At 42.4% G+C, this 25,192-nt stretch overlaps 1 protein-coding gene across 4 annotated transcripts in view; it reads right to left on the bottom strand.

Moving 5' to 3' along the window:
- sema3fa (sema domain, immunoglobulin domain (Ig), short basic domain, secreted, (semaphorin) 3Fa) overlaps window positions 1-25,192 on the bottom strand; it is a 47,122-nt gene that overhangs the window by 6,455 nt on the left and 15,475 nt on the right. For 2 of the 4 annotated variants that reach the window (XM_047583776.1, XM_047583778.1), the window contains exons 3-10: window positions 14,150-14,310; window positions 13,994-14,056; window positions 10,420-10,539; window positions 9,027-9,116; window positions 7,885-7,978; window positions 6,491-6,610; window positions 4,447-4,586; window positions 3,048-3,162 (exon numbers count right to left, since the gene is read on the bottom strand). In XM_047583776.1, the coding sequence (XP_047439732.1) occupies window positions 3,048-3,162; window positions 4,447-4,586; window positions 6,491-6,610; window positions 7,885-7,978; window positions 9,027-9,116; window positions 10,420-10,539; window positions 13,994-14,056; window positions 14,150-14,310 (903 nt within the window). The remainder of the gene's footprint in view (window positions 1-3,047; window positions 3,163-4,446; window positions 4,587-6,490; window positions 6,611-7,884; window positions 7,979-9,026; window positions 9,117-10,419; window positions 10,540-13,993; window positions 14,057-14,149; window positions 14,311-25,192) is intronic. The other 2 variants (XM_047583779.1, XM_047583780.1) reach the window with 1 other exon arrangement.

Raw genomic sequence — 25,192 nt, 5'->3', positions numbered from 1 at the left:
AGATTGTATATTATTATCTACTTGATGCACATGAAATGTTCCTCTAACATATGTTGAAATGTCCAGTTAAAATAATTGCAGAGGAAAAAAGATAAAGAGTAAAGAGGTTTTTAACTACAGCTACATGAAAAGATAACTATATATAAAGCACAGCTTTGCACCATAATTACGTTTCAGAAAAGGCAATAAAACTTTACAGTCCACAATTTCGTTTTTGTTTGGCCGGCGTTTTCATCTCTCTCTCGCATCTGTGTGCGCCTCTTTCTCTCTGCCTCAATATCCCTGCTCTCCCTCTGCAAATCACCAGACACTTTCTCTTATGTTAGCCTCACCATCTGAATCTACTCCACTCTCTCCCCTGAGTCCTCGTACAGCCACTCTGATGCCTCTGCTGGGCTCCATCAGGAGGAGCAGGAGTGGAGACAGAACACATTTCCACCAGACTGTCTGTGGTTGTGGGGAGAAGGACCACAGAGCCGTGGGAGGTTTTGCTGCACCTCAGGACTCACAATGACCTCACCCCCTCCCCCGAGTGCTCATCTGCACTGAGGCTACGACTGACCTGCTGCTCCGTGCATAGTCCACTAAGAGTATGACAGAGGAGTGCTTTCTGTTACAGACACTGAGTGCTTTTAATGCATAACCAACATTTGCATCATCATAGCATGAATAAGAGATGTTGCAGAACTAAACATTCAGCTCATAGCTGCATCTGGCGCAGGTTGCTGACTTAATTATTTAATTTACTGTATATGTGCAGAGTTTTAATGGGCTACAGTTTTATTTGAACCAGATTTTTCCTGTAGTTTCAGGTGCCTTTCCTTATGCAAGTTAGATCATTTCTGTCATAACAACATAACTCTCTAATAGATATTGTCCAAATAACCTGCATTCTCCCATTGTTATGAATGATTTTTTCACACAATTCAGTAGAAAGTTTTTTTTTCCTAACATTGTACGTTGTTACCTATATGGTAGAACATAACATTGATTTCATGTCATTTCTTTAAAAAAGCAGAAAAATAAAGCAAACACGAGAAATCTGCAGTTCTTTAAATGGCCACTTGAGGCTGACTTGAAAATTGTTCCAGTGCCTATAGACCATAGACTGTATAAAAATATGGATAAAAATATGGCCTCCCCACTTCCTTGCACTGGAGGATGCATGCGACGATGTCTTGTGAGTTTGCTCGGTGCAGTCCGACAGTGAAGCCACGTCATCAGTGACCTGACCACACTTTCATGTGATTAATATTGTGCTCTGACTTACCTCCACCAGTTACAAAGAAATGTTATTTATCCTACATACATTATTTATTTATCTTTTACAACTGTCATGGTCCTAGAGGACCACTTCACGAACCAGTGGCATTGCAACTGGTAGTTGCACCCGGTTTCTATAGCATCAAATAACTAAAATGAAACTAAACAGAAAAACTGACAATTGAACATGCACCGGCATTATATTAACTTCCTGAAGTGACAGAAACTATCCTTGAAAAAGAAAATTTGCCGTGTACTTTAGTGTTTTAGTGTAGTCCCGTCCAACGTGGAGGAGGTGGACCTTATGATCTACTGCAGTCAGTCACCAGGGGGAGCTCTAATTGCTTTGGCTTCACTTTTGAGGAGCAGTTCCATGGGTCCACCTTTATTTACAGTCTTTGCCATAGACCTCCATGTCACACCAGAAACAGTTTGGAACAAAAACCATTTTGGTCCGTGTAGTTGAATTCCTCATTCGTAACTAATGTGTGGGGGTGAAACCTAGTCTTAAAGTTATGCATGATTTACGGCATGCCTTCTTTGAGTGACAGGTGGGTGCACACGCAGGTCAGTAGATGTCTAGTGACCAAAGAGTCACCCGCCCGACTCAGCTCCAGTCGTGCTCCACCTCTTTGCCATTTTTAAAATAGTCTCAGTTAGACACTGTCGCTACGGCTAATGCCAACACACTGAACTTCAAAAGCACTCTTCAGCAAACCTTCAGGACACCTAAAGGTGACTTCACAGTGTCTGTTCATGCCATACAGTCTGCTAAGATTTTGAAAAAACTGGTGCAAAGTTGTCAAATAGAAAAAGTTGCTCCCTATACCGCGTTCCATTATAATTTCAAGTATACTACAAATCCCTGCTTAATCCTGCCAGTCATGTAAATGATCGAGATAGGCCACGAAGACCCACAGGGGGTTGTATCGATGCCAGCTGCTCATTACTCCGATTACTCTGTTTGCGTGTGTATATTTGCTTTTCTATCCCTTGTTTCTACGAAAAAATAGGGCTGTTGATAGGGCTTAAAAAGCAGCGTGATCTCAGTCTTGTATTAACGACGGTACATTTTCAGGATGGTGTCTACTGTACAGGAGGCATGTTAGCGTTCAAAGGAATATCCATGTCAAGATTAACAGGTATGAGTCGATGATACCTTAATCTAGAGCTGCAGCTTCTCTGGGATTCTTCCTGGTTTTGCTGGCATGTACATAAGACGATATGTGCTGAATGCTGATTTTCTGTCCCTGCAGTAAAGTAACACACTGGCCCGCACACATTGCAGCCCAATCTGAGTGTATGTGGATTAACATCATGGTGAAACTATGCAAAGCAAATCTACAGATGACAGAGTTGTTGATACAGAATCTGTCGACAAGAAGTTTATTTGAGGACCCTCGTTTTGAGCTGTTGTGGTTACACGGCCATTTAAGAATTCTCGCTTTCCATCTGCAGCTTTTCTGTGACATATTTGTTACGATCTCCAAGCAAATGCACTCCATTAGGTTCCATTACAATGTGTTAAATGCCTTTTTAAGTGTTTTAGAGTGCGTGGCTGGAGTTTGTCTTTGTGAGGAAAAATAGTTTGATTCAGATTCTGTATGAAAGAGGTTACGTTTTAAAAAGAGCAAATGCTGAGAGTGTAATTGCACAACAGGAGGCGCACACGTGTCAGGGAATCGGGTGTATAAAGTCCGGAGATGAAAGGAAGTACGAGAGACGCTCTGAAAGCCTCGGAGGTGGAGGGAGAATCTTAAATGGGAAATATTAATTCAACTCACTTAGTTCATCAAAGTGTGTCTCAATGCCGTCGGCTCCGGGCACAGAGCAGATGAGACGAGCCTTTAAGAATGTGCTCCACTTGTTGACCAGGCAGCAGTGTCCCCCATCGTCATTCTGTGAAGCAGAGGCACACAGTAGTCATCCTCACACTGCTCCAAAAATCACTCAACGGGACAAGTTCGACCAGAATCTAAAGAGCAGCTGTTTGAAACAACTGGCCACACTAACAGCGCTGAGCCCGCTGTAGCTCCGGCTGTATGAATAAAGATCAGCTCTGTGCCTCAGCTTGGCCAGTCTGCACCAGAGGTCAGCCAACTTCTCCCACTGAGACCGAGAATCAAGCCTAGGAAAAATGATTCACGGGCTGGAGCCGGAGTCCAAATAATATGCAAGGCTGGGAGAAATACATGCTGTGTCTACTTTATTTTCATATATGGCAACAATGACTAGAAAAGAGTTAGTACTTTGGTAAAAGTAAAAATAACCTCTGTCATGTTGGATGCCATCTCCATGACATTGACTCTGCTCTTTGACTTATTTCTACAGTAGATATCACCAGTTCTGCACAACACAATTAAAAAAAGAAAGAAGAAGAAGCAAAATAACCCGAACACTTTAAGACAAACGGCTGGTCTAGATGTGTAGTTGCCCACAAAAACTGTCACTGCAGATAACGGGTTCAGAGGACATAATAAATAATTACACTACAGCACTTTTCAAAACATTGTTATAAAGTGCTTTACAGATCATAAGTATAGGGTGCAAGTAAATATATTTGTTACTATATATGTTACCAATATTAAGAGTATTAGATGCAAAGGAAACAACAAGACTCTTATGACAAATGGAAGCACCCACTGTGAGAAAGTTGAAGGTTGCAGATCCTGTTAGAATAAAAAGCATCATGGCTGTAGATAGTTCTGTGTAATTTCTTTCTGTTCTGTTTTATATTTAAAGGATCTTGCAAACACAGAAGTGTCCCAAGAGAATTTTGCTAAAGTACGTTGTTCAGATGGTTTTGTACACAAACTCCCTATTTGTGTGTGTGCATCACTGATTAAACACACATCTGGTTTTCTATAGATGTCCATGAATGTACACAGATGTGAATTAAAGTAAACACTGCCACCCAAACATTTCACCCAGAGGATGAAAAATAACTGAACGTGTCCCAAATTTAGCTGCAGAGTCTAACGCCAAATATTTTGTCTTCTGACACACGTAATTGGTGTATTTTACAATTTTGATGCTCAGCAATTACTGATGATCATGGGGAACCTCATCCCCTTCTGGACCTCAAAAAGACTTAAAAACAGGCAACAGACTATAACTAACCATTATGGAGACACATAGACCTTTCACTGGCCATGATCAACATGACATGGTGTGATAACTCACCAGGCAGATCCGCCCTATCCTGGACTGGGTCATGGGACTCTGTCCCATATCAGAGGCTTTCTCGCGGAAGAAGAAGTAGAGTTTGTCATCATTCTTCTCAGCGCTGTCCGGGATTAGGTGTGCATGGACGAATGTGGGATCTGTAGACAAGAAAAGACAGAATGAGGAGCTCATCAGCTGTCTTTTTGGAATATGTTGGTGTGCACACAGTCTATATGCAAATACTTATACAATTAGTTTTACTTAAGAAAATCCTTTGGGGTTCAGATTTCACAGAGATTTAATCTAAATATTAACCCAAACGTAATACAATGTTGCTCTGACAAGGTTACTGAAAGCACTATCCAACAAACAAAAATCAAACTAGCCAAGGGTACCTTTATCCTATTTTATTCTCTGTCTCTACATTGAAAAAATATATATATATATTTGGCAATGCTCTCATGCTCATATGTCCGTTAAAAACATTTTTGGCAGCTTAAATCATTCCTATTGTTCCCACTGGCTATAGAGAAATCCCTTCCTCACATGCTTCCAATGTAAATAATGTGGGAGGAAATACATAAAACCATACAAAAATCATTGAGCAGTCCGATTTAGGCATATCAAATGGGAGATCCATTTGAAGCAGTGACCTCAGTAGCAGAAAAACGCAGCCAACATACAGAGCCAAAAACTGCTATTCCCTGAATAGCCACTCTGAGTGAGTCAGTCCCCATAGACCTTTATGTCCAACTTCACAGCAGAAATAAAAATGTTTACAGCCTGGTAAAAGAAACGTTCCTCCCATTCATCTGAACTGCTTTGTATATAACTCACCCATTTAAATAGGACAAGGCATTTTAATGTGTAATTAGCCCTCACAGGTTGCACGCAGTCACTCCAGTATTTTTGAACTGGGCAGGAGTTAAGTGGAGTCAGTCACTGCAAAGATGGTGACGTCCAAAACTACTCTCCAAGAAAGTAATGAGTGATGTCACGGTTTCTCCTTTTTTATATACACAGCCAGTGAACTCAACCAAAATGAGAGTTTATTTTAAGCAAACTATGACATTTTTAGTTATAGTAATAGTTTTTTGCACACAAGAATAGTGGGTGCATCAAGAAGGGATCAATTAATGACCTGTTTTCACATAGTAAATCAGTTTATCAAGTTTACCTATGGATGCCTGAACTACTGTTTGAAAACAACCTACCTCTCCACCCTCAATAACAATTGACAATGATTGTTACTGATTAATAATGACAAGAATAATCATCCAGAACAGCACTTTAACTGTTCATAATCTCTCTTATTTCTTCCTAGCGACAATGCTCAATATGGCATCCCAGTGCGCTCTCCTCTCACTGGCTGATTCACTGGGTCACCACTGGACACGCAACACAGGGAGCTCCTCCCCCCCTACAACAGACCTGGGTACCAAATGGGAACATGCCAAAACCAAGAGAAGGGAGGGGGTAACCAGGAGTGAAAGGGGGAGTGGGGATATCCGAGAGATTTCACATGGCTGATTAGCAGGACTCAGGTGTCCTGATTCAGAGTAATGCCAGGGGACTGTTGTCAGGGCAACGGGGTCAGTGGAAAATCTGGGAGCCAGGAACACCGGGGGGATGCCGTGATTGATTTGGCAACATCCACCGAAAGCACCCGACCAGGATTTTTTATCACTGTGACAATTGTAGTTCATTATATAGCGGAAGCTAATATAAGTCATTATTGACAGTCAGTAGTTTCCCCATGCTACCACACAACTGACCCTGCTGTCAGGCTCTGCAGGCAGTTGACAATTAGTGTAGTGAATTTTATGCTTTGTTTCAAATGATTAATGGGACACGTGGAGCAGGCCGGAAAGATCAACATTCTTAGACGACGCTGCTCGAGACACAGGACGATGTGCAGGACGGTGCCGAAGCTACATTTGGGAAGTTGCGTGAAACATTACCCCCCATGCTCTCAAGGTGCTGAGGAATAAATTAAGATAGGAGAGAGATGAGTAAAAGAAGTAACGCTGGATGCAGAACAAGCTGCGACTTGAGACATTACCGTTTAACCATCTGGAGTTGTACTGATCAGTCCTCATGGCTGTCTGCTTCCCCAGAGTACGGAAGATGGCAGAGTCTGTTCCCATGAAATCAATGTACACTCCCGCGTACAGCTCTCCATCTGTGAGTCACAGAGGATGAGAAGGGTGTTGCGGAGGTGAAGTCATGATAGATGAAAACATTTTCAGGTTAAAGTACAGAACATGTTGTCTGACAAGTCTGGCTGGACTGCTGCATCATCCATCCAGGTTTAATCCCAATGAGCACAAACAGCAGCTGTGAGCATGCCAAAGTTACAAATCTCAACTCCTCATGAAGACAAACAGTGTCGAAATACAGTACATGGTTCAGAGGTATCTGCGTTATGTTATGTTGACACAATTGTCCTGTAGTTATACTCGTACTAATAGGCAAATCAGCGTAAATAATAAAGACACAGCTGCATATTAAAGCCATTTTCATGTCAGCTGGTTGCATGTCATAGAGGTTAGAGGTCAATGAAAGCAACATCACTGCAGACACAGTTAGACCCTGTGCTAATGATTTTATGTGCACAACACACGAACAAAGCTGCAACCTTTCCCGTCTATCGAGGGATATTTTGTTACGTGAGAGACAGCTTGTAAAAATTGCGCAAAATATTCCAAAGTGTGGAAACCAGGGAAATTCCACCTTCCCCTGTTGTGTCCGTGTGGCGCGTCTCTGCCCTGCCAATTATCTAAGGCGTCATACAGACGATCTCCTTGGTGTTACAGTTCTGCTCGGGTCAGCTGCAATTGAGCTGACGTGGCAACAACAAAACAGACGTTCTCCGTCTCCGTCTCTCGCTCTCTCACACACACACAGACACGGAGAGAACAGGAGGTCACTGATCCACATCCACGTCTGACCACCTGTAAGCTGCTCACAACAAAAGACCACCCACTCACAGGCGACATCCGCCTGAACAAACAAGTCAACTAGACCTGAGGGAGTTCAGCTGATAAATGAGATGATTCGTTACATTATTCTGTTTTTTTCTTTGTTTGTTTGTTTTATTTTAGTGACTTTAGAAGAAAAAATACCAAATATATTCAGCCACTAAATGTGACTGTTTGTCTTTTGAAGAAAAATCAGAGAATTCTTTAGAAGCCAATTGATGTATTAATAAAGAAAATAATGAGAGAGTTTGTTATCGTGGGGCAACAGCCGTAGCAGCTTGATATGTTTTCAGCATTGAGATTAAATAAAAAAAATCCATAACAGTGATCTGCAGGGTTGATGTGGTGACAAACAGCTGCTTTCAGGTGATGGGAAAACATCTACAAACTGAAGATTTTCTAGGCTGTTCTTCTTAAACCTGCTTTTACGTGTTGTACGAATAAAGGAAAAAACTAAAACACAGCACATACTTACTGATCAAAGCTGAGACGCTGTTAAGTTTGGGGTCATAAGGACATTTTCCTTTCCCAGAATCCACTTTACCAGGCTCAAGACGGAAAATGTATTCCTGTATTGGTAGAGAGGAAAAACATCAATAACCTTGTAATAGATTTATTATACTTAAGGGACATTTTTGTGTGTGGGAGAATTCATTTTTTGTATTTTTTGTCTTTAGATTCCAACAGCAGCATCCAACTGATAATGTGACCAGCTGGCTAACACGGTGACAATGATGAGATGTGAGTTGTGAGGCTAAAAAGGCACTGAACACTCTCCCGCAGCACTACTGGCTCTGCTGAGGGGAACAAAAAGCACACAGGGCTGGTTATCTGTGAGATGGAGAGGTGGAGGAAAATGCTGAGGGCAATCCAAAACTCATCCACCATGCTTCTGATGTTAGTGGCTCACGCAAGAATTCATTACTCCGCGGCGCAAGAGGACATGTTGAACATCTGTGTCAACACTGAGTATGTGTCTACGCGCTGGTTTGCCAGGTACTTTGAAGCTGGCCAGTAAAGTCTGGCAGAGGAGGGAAATATGTAAAGGAAAAGCAGAGTAATGGCAAAGCTGTGTTTGTAACTGGCTCCTGGATATTGTCTTTGGTAACAAGATACAGAATCGCAAAAATGTGTGGTGATGAAAAGCATTTGTATAAATAAAAAAATAGATGGCAACAGCTGTTTGGGTTAACAATGTTTTCATAATATATTTTAAGAAAAGTGGTGCAAAGTGTGTGTGTGTGTGTGTGTGTGTGTGTGTGTGTGTGTGTGTGTGTGGAAATTTGGCAGCTTTTATACAGCTGATGAAGATCTGAGGAGCGAAACTTCGTTCAACATTCACAGTTTAAAGGTTCCACTGGCAATGGGATTATACATTTTCTTCTTTTTTTGTTGTGTGGTACTTGTTTTCCAAAAATATTGCGCTGATATTTTTTGACACCTTTTTTGGGGGTGGGGGGGTGGGGGGGGGGGGGGGGGGGGGCACTCTGAAAGTCAGCAAGCTGCCTTAATAGCCCCAGATATGTTGAAATAAACCCATAAACATGTCTTTACTCTAACTGAATTAGAAAGTTGTCCGGGTGGGCGCCATATTCTACAAAACTCCCGTCAGCCCACCTTCGCCTCCAGAGGCTCTGATGCAGTGGTGAAGTCGGCTGCTCGACTTGTTCTCCCTCCTGACTGGGGGGCCTGTAGGAATTGGGACCCCTAAAAACAGACACACGGAACAGCGGGCCATCTCATTACCTGGCATTCAACAGCCCAGATCAAAGTAAAACTCGGCTGATGACGACCATAGCATGAACAGACCAGGAAAATAAGTAAGGGCAGAAAGATGAAGCGGGGGGAGAAAAAAAGTTGACCCGACAAAGGATTGTGAAAGGTGGACAAAGAACGTGAAAAGAGGTCAAAGTGGAGAGAAGAGAGCCTGGTGGGTGGAATTAAAATTTCAGTGAACATCGGATTAAACTCATGCAAACACAGCAGATGACTCCATGCAAAAAATCATGCAGCGCTGGAAAAAGAAAGAAAGATGACGGAAATGAAGAGCAGAACATTTAGAAAGCTTTAAACAATCAACATGTAAGGCAGTAAATACAATTTCACACAGTACAACTGTCAGCATTTCTAAATGATGCATAAAGTCCACATAATGTGCGATGCAGAACGGCTTAAAAAAGGCACAACACAGGTAAAAGAAAAAAAACTTCGGTTAAGGGGAAAAAGTGTGAGAGTTAACTAACTAAACTAAAAATGTGTGAAGGCCTCTGCTGCGATCCTGAACACGTGGTTTATGTTTACGTCTGCTCTCGCTGAGGAAAATCTTTACAGTGTGAAGTAACATGGCATTCGGGCCCTCGTGGGAGAAGCTGAATGACAAGAGGCAGACTGACCTTTACATTGAAATGTGAACCGTCCCTCTGTCCGAACGGCGAGACTAAACAGGCGGAGCGCCGAACGCAAGTGTGTCAACTGTAACCGGGAAGACAGCTGCCGTAGCTCGGCCGGCGAGCGAAGGAGGGATGGAGGAAGGGACGGAGGGAGGGAGAGCTACAAGGCTGATGATGGATGAGAGGCTTCATCAGTAATGATGGCCTTTCAGAGCCAGACAGAAAGACGGCCACTGCTGTGTATAAACAGGTGAGGGGGGGTGAGGGGGGTACTTTCTATAGCTGTGGAGTCGCTAAGCTATTCTCAGCGCTTGGAGAAGATGGGAGCCTCACTGATCCCTAAGCAGTGGCAGTTAGGCACCTTACCAACAGCAATTTTGTAATAATAACAGAGACCTGGAGAAAGCCATGGGCCTTTTCTCCTTTGAGTCCCTCAGACCGTGAAACAGCGTAAATCGATGAAAACTAAGAGGCAGAAAATCACGAAGCCCATGAAACTGAGGAGCAGGAGCAGATTGAGATTCTGTGACCCGAGACTGACTGACTGATATGGCTTTTTAAGAATCGCAGAGGAAAAGGTCAAAATGTCTCCACGGGTGCCCGCTTGTGTCTTTGGTTACCTGTGACCTACGTCCCCGGTCCACGTAGGTGCAGATGGGGTTGTACGCGCCCGTTCCACACACATACAGGTGGGTCCGGTTCCACGGCTCAATCAGACGGATGAAGTTTCCACATTCCCCCTAAGAGAGGGCAAATAAAAAAACAACACAAAAAACAACAGGATTAGTTACTTAAAAAATGAAAGAAAAAGCGGCGTAGAAAAAAAAGGAATTGCGTAATGCATAATGTCCTGCTGATGGTTAATAACTCCTTACTCTGCCTGGCTTCAAACCATCGCATCTATCACTTCCTCTGCTGGCTGCTTTGCATTTGGCAGCTCTGATCCCTGGCTGTGTGTGTCGGCCTGGCCCAGGCTTCACATCAGACCACACTGTCAGAGGGAAAATGTTTCCAAACACCATATAAGTGTGTGGCAGAAACCAAGAAAAGCAGCACCACCGAGATGTGGAGTGTGCATGCTTCGGGGTTTTGAGGCTAAACCCAATTCAGTGTTCTGTCAAACTTGACAAATGAAAAACATTTCGGTTAGACCGAACAAACAAGCCTTTTTGGTTTTTGAGGGAGAAGACGCCTTTAAAGTCCAATTCGTTTTCTTTTACCAATTTTTTTTTTTTGGTGCATGACTGATGGGATTAATTTAGAATTTACTTTTTTTAAATCAATTCTAAATTAAATTTTAATGAGACAAATATTTTTAATTTCCAAGTGAAGACAAAGAGGCGCTGCTGGGGAAAGCGGCTCCGTGCTTTCGAGGTCTTTTTAATCTCTGACCAGCTGTCAGGCTTCCTGGTCTCAATCCACCCAAATCAAAACTCAAAACTAAAGAAATGCACTAGTCGATGATATCTGCTCGGATTTGTCCGTCATGTTTTCTGCCAGTGACAGCTGGTGAAAATAGAAAGGATGTACCATGTTAAAAAAAAAAGAAGAAAAAAAAAGATTGTATGCACGATGGGGGATGAGCCATTTTGGCAGATCTTTGCAACACGACAGATGCACAAGTCAGAGGTTTCAGAGGACGCGTTGTTGTGTGTGTGTGTTTATGCACGGGAGCTTGTGTGTATTATTCAGCACACAGTTGTGCTCCCCCACAGAGAGCGCAGTGGGGATGATTGCCTCTGACCTCCTGCCTGAACCGACATCCCCTTCTGAATTGCTGCTGAATTGTCATCATCTGTCATTCACTAAAGAGAGACCAGGGTTGCCAAGATATCTGGCAGTAGCCAATTTTATTCCTTATTCTTGTGATGAAATTTCAAACCCCACCTCTGACACACACACACACGAGCGGAGGCTCATATGTGCGTACATGAACATACGTGGGGCCAATATGATGTAGCCAGAGGCGGTGAGAGGCGCAGGTCACCAAACACGCATAAATGAACATTCCAGTTGGATAAACAGCAGCCAGCGCTCTCTACCAGCAGGGGAGAGCAGGGTTATTAGCCAGAGCTTCATCACTCTGACGGTGCTCACCGCCTCTGCCAGCACTCACCCACAAATGTGTGTGTGTGTGTGTGTGTTTCAGGCGGGGTGGGGGGTGGGAGGCGGGGGGCACAATGTGTGAACATACTGAAAAGAGAAGGATCTGTTTTTTGCTTTTTTTTTTTAATATGAATTTAAATGATGAGTTTCCATGTCTTCCGTGTGGGGGCTGCGCTGGCGGTGGCTGCGTTTGAATGTCTGAATCTTATTAACACTTCAGATGAGCTTCCAGTGGCCAGTTCGTTTTGTCTGCTTGTCTGGGCGGCAAAGGGTCCAATAATTACCGTGCAAAAAAAGAAAAGAAAAGGGGATTAGATTCTCCATAAAAAAAAAATAAAAAAAAAATCTATTACGCGTATGAGATGTGTGTTGGTTACTGCGCGGAATATGTTTTGAGCCGTCACCGAAGACGACTGAATGTCGCATGTTTCAAGTTCCTGCTTAATTGGTGGCAGCTGTACGCAATCAGCAATCAGGGATGTGGAGACAGTAAATAAGAGCTTCACACACTGGGAGGAGCTGTAAAATGTCCTGTATTGACCCCATTCAAATCGCGAGTGTCGCCAAAATGATATATAACAACATTTTTAAATGTGCATCAGGACCAAAAGGATCCAGGTTCACAGGTGTGCCTTTATCAACTGGTACAGGGGAGATCGGTTAACCTCATGTAATATGAGCAAAATGTTTATTTTTTCATTAGCCTCTATTGCAGGATGTTGCCCTTATAGCGCCAACTGTCTTATCTCACCTGTACAACAAACAGGCAGTAATGTAAAATCCATGGTTATACTGTGAATATGGCGCTTTTACTTTGAAACTGCAAATATCTACTAACGTCACTAACATAAGAAATCCCTCATTTCTGTGGAAATGTGAAACTGTGAAGGTGATGATCTGGGGTCAGCAAATATTAACAAAATTTTCAACATTTACAAGGAATAGCTGATGTAATAGCTGATTTGTATAGCATTGAAACCGTGTCTCAAGTGACATGTTTTCTGTAAAATGCTAAAATTATTGTGCTTTCCAATAGTTGATTGTGCATACAGTGGGCTGTAATTGTTATATAGTTATATAGCACTAGGCATTGTCTTTATTACATCGAAAAGGAGAAACAATATACATTTTATTTTTATGTGTTGTAATTTGAGACAGTAAAGAATACCTTCTGCCTGGAAGATTATGTATTTTAATATTGCCATACATCTTAAACTACAATTAAATTGCCGTGGACATTAATGAGTATAAGTGCATTATGGGCAACAGTTCCACCCCGTCCTTCAATCTATTTTTTAATTAGTTTGAATATTTACATGTTGTAAGAACCTTTTTGTAATAAAAACTAAGTTTTATCATATTTAAGTAATATTTCGTGGAATAGAGGAATATCCTAGAATGTTGTTTGTGCGGTTTAATTGGAGTAAGAGAGCTGTACCACTGTAGTACATACTGAGCAAAAGAATAAGGCAAAGCTTCTGACACCAATCCATCTATGTCCCAACCCTAGATAACAAACTTTGACCAATGAATATTGACCAAAAGAACAACACTGCAGATACAAGCAACCAAAATGAGTTTCCACTGTCGAGCGGCTGGACCAGGCCTTAGAAACGAGGAGCTGGGACATCCTGAAGGAGCTCGGATTAGAGCAGTTGCGAATTGCATTACCAATTGAAGTGGTCCAGGCGTCCTCCTTGGTTTCCTGGGTGCCTCCCCATTGAGATTTATCTGAGCATGGCCAGCTGGGAGGGGGCCCTGGGTAGACCCAGAATTTGCTAGAGGGATTACATATTTCATCTGGCCTGGGAACCTCTCGGGGTCCCTCATGATCATTTACATCTGGACTACCTCACTAAGTCTGCAGCCGGAGCAACCAGACAGAGGATGAACCAACAAAAATGATAAAAGCTTTGGTCCAGAATCCAAGTAAAATGAAATCCAAAATAAGGTTTCTTTTTGACAATAAGTAAGAGCAGTTAATGTGTTTAAAAAACTATAACCAGGTACTGCCTGGGTGTATTACATATTAAAAACAAAATCACTTACGAAATTATCTGTATACTTGTTGTTTTCAACACTACTTACATTCGTGTCTTTTCCTGACAGGACACATTCAGTCTTCCTCTGGGAGGCAACAGGCCAGTGGATCTGACAGGAAAAAAAAAAAAATAAACAAGCTGGTTAGCTTTAAACTCACGTCAAGATGATGTCAGCTTAATGTCCATGTGGAACCTTTCTTACTATGAGTGGCTCCTTGTTGATGTCGTGCAGATCCAGAGAGAGGATATAATCTTTGCTGCCCACATACATGCGGTCGTGATCCTCGTCCATGCGAAGGATCCGATAGTCGGTGGAGTTCAGCAGAAAGGAGAAGTGGTGGGCCGTGCCAGTGGACTTTAACTCTGCAAAAGGGCAAAAGGAGTGGAAAATAAATGGGTTGGTTCATATTGTGACTATAATTACAGGAGCAGAAAAGCACACAATAAAACGGGGAAGCCCAAACACACAGAGTATGCAAATGTTAATGGCATGGTAGTACGCTAATGATGCCGTACCTATAATTAAACTCTCCAAAATTAATTTACAGGACCTGTTTGTTCTATTTTCCCCTCAATTAAATCTGGTCTCAATGGGGTTGCGGTTAATTCTTGCTATGAAAGGAAGGAAACAAAGTGAATCTCACAGGAGTCCGAACTGAATGACTGGAGATATGCAACAGAATAATTACTGGATACAGCACCAGTAAAAAAAAAAAAAAAAAAAAAAAAAAAAGTGTTGTGAATTCTCCCTGTCAACAGCAGTAAAGACACACAGAGATCACACAAAACACTGGAATAGCACAGTTTAAGCTATTCTGAAATAAAACTGCTCTGAAACGGCTCAGGGCCGATCTCTGGTTTGTGAGTTTAAGTTACACGCTGGGTGTGAGGGGAGATAATTGGAGCTCTGGTGCACAGAAAGCAGCTTTTCTCCCGGTCCTCCCATTACCCTCCAAGCTGTTAGGGAACCAAATGGAAGGTTTCACTCTTTCTCTTGTAGTCTTTTAGACTGTGCTTAGGAAAGTGGAGATTGGGGAAAGTTGAGCCTGCACTTGTGCTGCGCTATTCGTAGAGAAAACCTGAGGACTCGATAGAGGACCCGTTCATGTTCCACTTCAGTGGGACTGGACAAACACCCCTAGTGTTCCTTATGACCAAGTCTGAGATGCGCTGACGATGATGAAAATTACTCCCAACAAAAAGCTTCAACAGCTTCCCTCATGAGCAGAAGGAAGCTGAACACCCCGCTACTTCACTGGGAATAAAAGACAGCATGAAGTTCTCCACCTGCACAGGACATGTTGACACACTGACATGAATCCTCTGCAAGAAAGCCTCTCAGCTGCTGGTGTGCTGAGCTCCTTCAGCAGCTGTGAAATGCCGCCGTCACGGTGCAGCATCATGGCATGCAGGTAGAAAACAGAAGTAGGCACACGGCTGTCACCCATGTAATTCTCGCAAATTTCTTTCCAACATATATTCTTTAATACTCATTTTCACCGTCTTCCCAAAGAGATTTGAAAGTTTCAGTGGGATTCAGCTGTTATGAAACTGTCCCCTACAGTTGCTGTTACACATTCAGTGTTAAAACAACAGCATTTGTTTTTAATTTTTTTTTTGAAATTGCGTGGCAATCACAATAAAGGTAACACAAAGTATTCAACGCTTACGCTGGGACTAACCAGAACGGTTCATTAAAAACTGATTAACAAAACCAAATTACAGTCAGTCTGCATTTTCTGGCTGCAAAACAGTTAAATATACCAAAAATAATACGCCATTAGATGAAAAGCTGCACATCTCCAAATCAAAATTGATTAACTTTCCTGTGCCAGGCTGTTGTTGGAGACAAGTATTAAAAAAGGCTGATCATTGATTGGCTTCTTTATTAAAAACACCATGAGGCTGCTTGGCTCCATTGCTGTGCTTCAACAACACCTGAAATCCTAGGGATTTTAACTTTCATTGTTATAGATCCCAGTCATATTGCACAGTCCTGCAACCTAATGACGGTCCGCTGGATACCCGTTCCAGCATTTAAACTCATGAAAATAGCAAACTCCCACGACACACAGAGAACATCCAAAGACGGTACACATCACCACTCCTTCTCTGTAAACATCCCATCTCGTCTTCCATCCTTGTCTGCTTGTCAACCGCACACTCAGTCAGCTATCTGCTCTGGCAGGCGCAGAGGTCGAACGACACTGGAGCTTCAGGGACATCAGATGTCACCAGCTGATAGCCCACATTTATCACCTCTGTACTCGGATTCACACACAGAGGCATTAGAATGGGGTCCTGCCGGCACTGATGGGCTGTCACAAGTCAGACAGTTAGGTCATTGCCTCCAGACTGGACAGGCAGACAGATGGATAACCTTCTGCGTCACAAGCGGACATTCATCAAAATGCGTTTTTAGTTAAGAGAAACGTACTTCAGGCCTTCCATTCAGGACTGCTGGATCGATACCTTTCACCCTTGAAGCAAACGAAGAAAAGTGGCCCAAATTATGGACATAAAGATGAAAAAAGGCAACTCCTAAAACTGAATTTGTATTACAAATACAGAAATGACTGGTGATTTCTAACCCAATTTGAACCCATTTTTCAAACCTAATCCCTATGAGAGATGACAGATAGTGGAAAAGACGTTTACTTGTGATGAAAACACACATTTTCTTTTCATGGAGGTCTGCAAGTTTCTCATGCGGGATTAAGAAGCAAGCACAGGCCAACGAGTGTGCAGATAATTAGCCTCCAGACTTTTCCTTTACAAAGCTCAGCTGTAAGAGGCACCAGGATTACATGTGTATATCAACTGCACCAAAGTGGATACACACACAGTAAAGGTTCTACATCTTTGCGAGGTGAAACATGCTAAAACACATCTTCTTTGAAACGCTGCCCCCGGCGTGGTGAGATAAGGAGCAAAGTATGATAACAGTCCACCTCAAAGCGCGCATACCCTCTATTGTCAGCAGAAATTCATCTTCCCACGAGCATTCCTGTCTGTTGCAGATGAGCCTCAGTTGCCTCACAAAACCAAGACAAATGTCACATAACAAAACACCACCTTGACACTGTGTTAAATGGTTGAATTTACGACCACCTCAAAAATAAATAAATAAATAAATCATCCATGACGGGGCACAAGTTTTCACAGAATCTGGTGTGTGCCACCCAGCTATCCAGGAAGGTCTTTGTAATCACTACCAGACACACAGGCAGACGGAACTGAATCATCTCCGTTTCTTTCTGTGTGAGCGTGTGAAGATTTTTTTTTTTTTTCTGGACAAAACCCAATGTACTCTCTCAAAATGTGAATGACATCTGCTGGTAAACTGAGACCGTGGTCTAACCACCTGTTGATGTGATCCCTCTGCACTCTGGTCACTCTCCGCTCTGTTCTGCAGCCAATATATGCAGCCCCCTTTGGCCACGCTTTGTACCACGGTGTGGTTTTCCCAGGTCACCCTCAAAGGGATATAAGTGACCCCCCCCCACCCCTCTTTTTTTTTTTTTAATCTGAAAGGAGATAAAGAAAGACGCTCTGAGACACAGCTATCACTTCTCTTCATGCCTCTATCAGCTTAACCCCTTCCTTCCTATCAATGAGTGTTTGGCATGAAAGAAAAGGGGGCTTTCAGGGAGCAGAAAATCCCACATACCTGCCCGGGCATCTCCAGCATCTTGCCTGAATTCCCTGATCCACTCATGTTCACATTCTCAGATAATAGAGGTGTGGCCCCACCTTGCAGCGGCTTGTTTGCAGTGAAGCATTCAAGGATGATGTGTCCCTAAATGTAATTGTATTTGTTGAGACTAGGAAAACGTTGCTTTGGAAACACAGTATTCGAGAGAACATCAACACCTCTCCTATGTGTTAAGTCATAACCACTTAGCTTTAGCATAAAACCTGGAGACAAGGGACACCGCGCGCTTGGCACCCTCTCTGAACACAAACAGGAATATAACAAGTTGTGGGTTCCTAGCCTCCTCTTGCCAAGAGATTACACACGACTCCCAGGTAAAACCATTATGTGCTGAATTTATGTTTCTGTTTGAGGGAATATTAAACAAAGAAGTACAACGTTCATGTTCAGTTGTGAGCTCAGAACTGTGCTTCCTCAAATAATGACTAGGGCCTTCATTTATCTCACCAGCAGCAGGCAACAGGCCTTTTTTCTGTCGCAGAATTTGTATTAGAGATTAGCTAGATAGATTCCCTCTCTGTGATAAGTATAAATGGTCATATTTTAGTATAAAGCCTCAACAGAGCTTTTATTATGAATCGTTTGCAGGCACACCATATGCAACAGTGGCCTGCCAGAAGTATAAAAAAGGACAAAGCAAACGGGATCAGACTGAACGAATTAAAGAGCACAATCACTTTGTGTCACTTTGAATGAAAATGACTATAACAATGTTATGATCAATCCAGAACAACAAAGTGAAGGAAAAGCATGATTATTTTGTAGAATTTAACAAACTACAAGAAGAATACATCTTTGTTTGAGTCAGCCGCACTCCTGGCATTTATCTGAGACCTTAAGTAACCAATGTTTTTTAGCAAAAGGGAGTATATAATTATGATCAAGGCTACAAATTTTTCACTGCTTCTAGTTTTATGCTAATCTAAACCCATCCTGACATGAATTTTCCCATGTAATTTGTAGCAAGACAAAACATGTTTTCAAGTAATCGTAATTGGAACAAAAGAGCTTTAGTAGTCCAGATATAGCAAACCTTATACATCCTTACATATGGTGTTTTCTTGGTCATGGAAGGCACCGACACACATGTTATGCCACTTAGGTGCAAGGACTTTGTGATCTTTTGGCACACAGACAAATATTTAAAGTGTATTCAGTGCAACTCCCAAGTGAATACTGAGTGTCTGTGGCCAGTGTATCTTTGTGCGTTAGAGCACAGCATGGAGGGGTCACTCCGGATATCAGAGGAGCTAAACAGCAGTGCCTTATCAGCCCAACCTGCCGCAGTGTTTGTCTTTCGAATTTGCCTCTGTTCAGCACCTCATAATCAGCCTCTCGCCTCCCATTGGGGTTAGGACTATTGACTCAGAACATATGTCACTGGAACTGATTGCTGCTTACCTGCGCCTGTCAAGGGGAAATAATTGGCACCAGATTACGTCTTATCTCTGAGCTTCCGGATGCTGTCACTCAGATGCTCTTCACGCTCGTCTGCCACTGATACACTGTGTGTGTCTGTGTGCGTTTATAGAAATAGAAGTAGAGCCTTCTGATCCTCACATCAAATCAGAGACACCCGTCTCCCGCTGCACAAATCGAAAAGCAGGAAAAGATTGATTTAAGTGGTGAGTTCACTTCCTGAGTGGAAATGAGAGATTATAACAGACCCGTTTCTGCAGTTTGAGATGACAGAAAGGTTAATTAAAGCACAGGGGAGAAGAAGAGGAAGATTTCTGGCTGAACAAACAGTAAAGGTCATTGAGTTTCTATATTCTGTCTCTGGTCTGCAAACCAAACCTTCATTAAATTCTTGTTAGCCTAGCTACTCAAATTACTTACAGAGAAGACTTGGCAAGATGTTTGCTTTTAAGATGCAAATTGACTGCTTTTCTTAGCCTTCCAAAAAGCGTAATTACTCACAAATTTTAAAAAAAAATGAGACGGGAAGATATCCCAAGATACATGTTTAGATACGCACCGTACACTGATACATAAGCCTGATGTGGGTCTAAGGCAAGAATACTGGCCTTTCTCTGTGCACACAGTGCCATGGACAGCTGCCCTCTACAGCTTTGCAGGCCACAGGTGAAAGGTTAAAGGACATGAAGGGTCTGAGGTGAAAGCTCATCGTGGCCTCTGAGCACATGAGAGATCTGGGTGGTCATGATATTGTGCGCAGAGAGACAGGAAATTGCACCTCGTAAGAAATATTGGATATTATTATATGTAACATCATCATTTGACAGAAATTTTCACATAAACACATAAAAATTGATAGTTCAAACAGGATAAAATGCACACTACCAGTCAAAACTTTTTGTCCAAACTGTACGCATATGTTCTCCTACCGTCAGATTCTGCCAAAAAACTTTTATATTACATGATATATATTACATTTATATTTATACCCAGCTGTTAGCATTTTAAGGGGCTGCAGTTTCAAGAGATCTCCCTCTTCCACTACACCACTAATCTCTGGATTTTGAAGAACATGAAAATAACAGGTTGGTTTCTTATTTTGGTTTACTAAAACCTCTATCCCCAGGCGCAGTCTGGGCTCGTGGCTGGGCTTTGTATGCACAAATGCTTATTTGTGTGTATGCATAGGTGCAAGCCGCTGTAATGATGATGAAGTTGTGTTTGTTGTTGCAGCTGAGCTGTCGCTTGCAGCAGGCCGGTTCTTGGCACTGCAGCGGCCAGTGGTGACAATGCAGTTCAGAAGGATTATGGAAAGGGCTGAATAATGAGAAAGAGCCAGTGTGAGTGAATGAAAAATCCTCCTCTCCCTGGCTGACCTCTGACCTGGCACTCAGGACAAATACTCTCCCTCTCTGTCAGCTGCACTAACACACAACCAGATGTACAACGTTTTCTCAGAGGAATCACCTCATACCTATTTTTAGATTTCTCCTAAATCTTAATTTAATTGGGAGCACTAAAATCAGCATTGTTCCTTTTCCAAGATGCTGATGGATCAGTTCTCTTATTGCTGATTTTAACCAGAACTGAACAAAGAATAATTTTGATATATATACGGTTTTCTCTCTCTCTTTTTTTTTTTTTTTTTTTGCTTATTTGTAATTCAAGGTCAGAGCCAGAGTGCTGCTAGCTGGGGGCCATAAGAGGGGGGTAATTAGAAGGTAAATTTAGAGAGACCATTAGCAGCAACTGTTGACTCAGGGTCTACTGGGGACAACAAGCACCTATATCCACTCTGGGTGGGTCCAACACTGAGAATCTACTCTGTTCCCCACAGTCATTTTTCACCCACAACAGCAAATGTTGTGGTAGAGGAGTGAGAATGGAGGGAGGACTCCCGAGGGTAGAGGAGCCTGACAGCGAACCTAAGAACTTCCATTTATCAAAGAAGGCAGGAGAGAGCCATGGAAACTCTGAGTCGAACTCTAAGAGAGCCAACACACACACACACAGTGAGAGAGAGGCTGAGGTACCCTCTGCTGCTGTGGAGGGGCAAAAAACAAAGGCTCACAAAGGCACACGGAAGCTCTTCAATTCTAATCATGAGCTGGAGTGAGGACAAAACACCCTGATTGTGTGTGCCCAAATACACAAAAACACTGATTAAGAGCTCAGCTGCCAGTCTATGTTGAAAAAAACGGCAGAAGAGGGTTCTTAAAGTCATCTTAGCCCCACTAAAGACAAGAGTGAACAGAATAATGAGCAAACTAGAAAAAAAGACATCATTATAAACCCAAGCAATAAATACATGTATCACACATAAAGGCTAAATCTAACAACCAATTAGATGCACTCCATTGGCTAATACAGGTAGCTAGTTTTGAGGCTTCCTCTGAGAACCTTTTCCCACATGGAATAGGAGCGAGGAGTCCATCAGCTTGGTGGGATTGGCGTTAGCTATGCCAGTGCGAAGCAGATGTAGAATTTATGACGGACATCCTGGACAGAGACAGTCCTCTCAAGTAAAACAACGGCATCAGTTGTTTCAGCCAATGTCCCCAAAGTTTACAATGAAGTGGCAAAAAGTGTCTAGCAGCTGTAAGAATTGTGACTCTTGTCTCTCAGGAGCAGAGGAGGAAATAGTGTGACATTGTTCAGGAGCCACAAAGTCCACAGAGGAAGGAGGTCAGGGTGGTTGGGAGGTCACGGGAGGCCATTTGTTCATTTGAGATTTTCTACTGACAGTGAAAGTTGTGTTCTTTTCTCCACGGCATTTTCTGTGGTTAAATATTGTTTTTGTGCATTAACCAAAACTTACCTTAGGCTTGTCCAATTATACACTTTTTTCAAAAGAGTCATTTGAAGCAATGTTAGAAACTGACACCATCACAGTTGTCTCAGTCTGAAATATACTATATTATTTGGTCCAGAGACAAATTACATAGGTTGTTCAATTTGGAGGAATTGTTCCCTGAATGAGTTATCTGAATGAAGTTGGGGTAACTGGAGACACCATGGTTTTATATGTAGAGTTCAATCTTATAACCACTTGTTATCCAGACGAGGTTGAACACCAACCTTAAACTAAGACCCTTTTTCTTCTAATCATTTAAATCAAGCATTAATTTAGATGGTGTTTAAGGCGATGGGCCGAAGTCTGATAACAAAATGATATAAAACGGAATTATCTCCTAGTGTCGAGTGATGAGGAAACAAATATCTCAAGATCATTCATCATTGTCCTGTCCTGCATCAACCTCCTCAGACTGTGTATGTATTGCCAGCCACGCACGCCACCCAGAACATCTTTGGAGACGCCATGCACGCAGCTCTACCAAAACAAATACGGCATCTCCATCCTAACTTAAATCCTGCCTGCTTAATGCTATTTTCATTTTATCGCCAAGTTTCCTCTGACACCTTTCTTTTTCCTTGGCTTGTCTGATCCTGCCAGTATCCACTATCCTCTCTGTGCATACCACTCTTCTGAGATAACAGATGCCTTTTTCCGTTGAATCCTTCACCCTTTTCTTTGTCACCCAGCATGCCACAGGTGGAAGCAGCAGGGCGATGCGGGAAATGCGTGCGATGATGCTGTGTTTTGCTATGACTGTCAGAAGAGTCAAAAGTATTAAAACTCTCGCATGAATAGAGAGGTCTGTCGAGTGTCATGTCTAATGAGATTATGGTTCTAACTGAAGGCAAAGGTTTGAGCAAATAAAAAGTCAAAATAAAATTCTTGTGGTTATGTGACTCCATGAGCTGGAGTTTTGCATAATTACTCACAAGGACATATTCAAACAAGCACCCATAACTATGACACATAATGGCATTTCGTTGCTGCTTCTCAGCTAAGATGGCATTTTATGCACACAACAAAGCAATTTTAATGAGTGGCTTTGTTGTGTGTGGTCCTGGAGACAGAGACAAAGCGACAAAGGACCCCGACTGTGAAGCTTTTTTGGACCCTTACATTAATTTCCAAAGCAATTATTCAAAATACGAACTGAAGAAGGCAGTGGAAATGCTCATAAACTACTCAGTTGGTGCCTTTGGATTAAATGTGCTCATGGAAAATGTGTTCCCTATGCTGCACTGCACATTGTTGAGTCCCCTAGACTGTAGAAGATGTTAAACAAAATTAAAATTTGAAGTTTTTGTAAATATAAAGCTGCCCTTGGTGGCAAATGGCCAAACAGCAGTTACTGTAGTTGAGCTTCAGGGTCACGACATCTATGAAGTAACCATACTACAAACCACTAACGTTTGAGTGCCAGAACCCCATCTGCCTAAGCTCGGCCGACATAATACTGCATACCCTGTGGCTGCATACACCCACTTGACCCCACGTCACTGCTGGACAATGGCAGGGTCACCCCCGACCAGGTACGTGTCAGAACAGATCCCGGGCAAGGCCTTGTGCACTAATACCATATGACAGGCAAAGGACAACCAAATAATACTTGACAATCAGACGGCTGGTTGTTGAACAGTGTGGCGTTGTCCTCAGATGGGGCGTTGGAGCTGGGGCCAGCAGCGAAGGCCTGTTCATTTGCCTGATGGGCTTTGTGCTCAAACACCAGGGAATTAAACTTTTCTACAGGGACAGAAATGGGCGCGGAAACCCTGAAGACATTAATATCCTCTTGAAACCAGCTGAAATTACCTCATAATATCCTTCAAACTTTGTTTTACCATGTCTGCTTTACTCTCACATTATTGATTCATGAGATGACAGATATTTTATACAATTTTTACATTGGTCTTTCTCCAGTCTGCTGCTTTTATCCAACCTGAGATATCTCAAGATCTACTGAATGTATTGGCCATTAGATCAGGTGCAAGGCTCCAAGGTATAAGCACTTTGGTGACACCCTGAAATTCTCTCTATTGTCGCCATTACTGGTGGAATTGTCATGCCATTCAGTAAAGCCATTCAGGCGCATTTTAAGATAAGATGTCATACTTACTAAAGAGGTGAATGTTCCTTTTGCAAACTTGAGAGCATACATCAAGTCCAATGCTAACACGCTATGTTAGCCTTACAGAATCATTAGTATTATGGTAAAGCTTTAATTCTGGCTAAATTAATTCACTTACTTTCAGAGATTTTACAGAAAGATCCTGTCCAATATAAAATTATTAGGTGCCACTACAAGTTTGACGGTCACTTCAATGAAGGTCACGGCTGTTCTAAACAGCCTTGCTCAAAATAAGTTATTCTACTGCAAACACATGAAACCTGACATTCCTCTAGTAATCCATTCCATTAGTGACCCGACTGTGCACTGGTCAACCAACAGATCAATATGGCTTCGACCTCAGGAGAGGATTTCAACAGTAATTATAGACATGGACTCTGCCTCCAAGTCTTTTAAGCTCTGCATCAACCTGCTTGACAAGGAAATGACAAATCACACCACAAAATACAATTCATCAGTACATTCTCAAACAGACACGCACAGTGATATTCCCAGACAAGTTATTACAGGTAATACCTGAGCTATTATTACATGGGAGCATCCCAGGGACAATACGGTGTTTTCTTCTTATTGTCTGGGTGAGAACAGTCGAGCTGCACAAATATGAAATGTTGATTTCCCGTGTCTCCTTTCTTGGGTTTGGGCTTCTTACATTAATTATCTTCTATCTCAGATTCCTCTGTAGAACGGGCAAAAATGAGCCAGAAACTATTGTACATCTGTAAATGTGTTCTGTGTGCACATGAAGTCCAACAGCTTTTCTGAAGCGTGTATGAACTGACACTTCAGACAAGCTGTTATCAGCAAGTCAAGCCTCCCGCTGCCTCTTTCCATCAAACCATCTTTTGTTTATCTCGTTTTAAACAGTAAATGTTTTGTAGCTTGGTACATTTGCGAGCATGAGGGGAATTTAATACGGTCTCTTATCCACGCCAACACATGCACTCACAGGGGGATTTGATTCTAACATTCAATGGAAATCAGCAGGAAAGTTTAGTGAGAGCTGTGGGAAGAAAAGAAAGTAGTGAGACCAACTGGTGAGAATTAGCTGACTGGATGCTATGAAAGAGCATCCATGTTAGCTTGTCCATTTACCGTCTGTCTGTCTGTCTGATTGGAAAAACGGGGG

Source organism: Mugil cephalus, chromosome 4 (assembly GCF_022458985.1).
Source record: "Mugil cephalus isolate CIBA_MC_2020 chromosome 4, CIBA_Mcephalus_1.1, whole genome shotgun sequence".
NCBI lineage: Eukaryota > Metazoa > Chordata > Actinopteri > Mugiliformes > Mugilidae > Mugil > Mugil cephalus.
The sequence above is the reverse complement of the archived record's forward strand: the minus strand, read 5'-3'. Positions and strand labels throughout refer to the sequence as shown.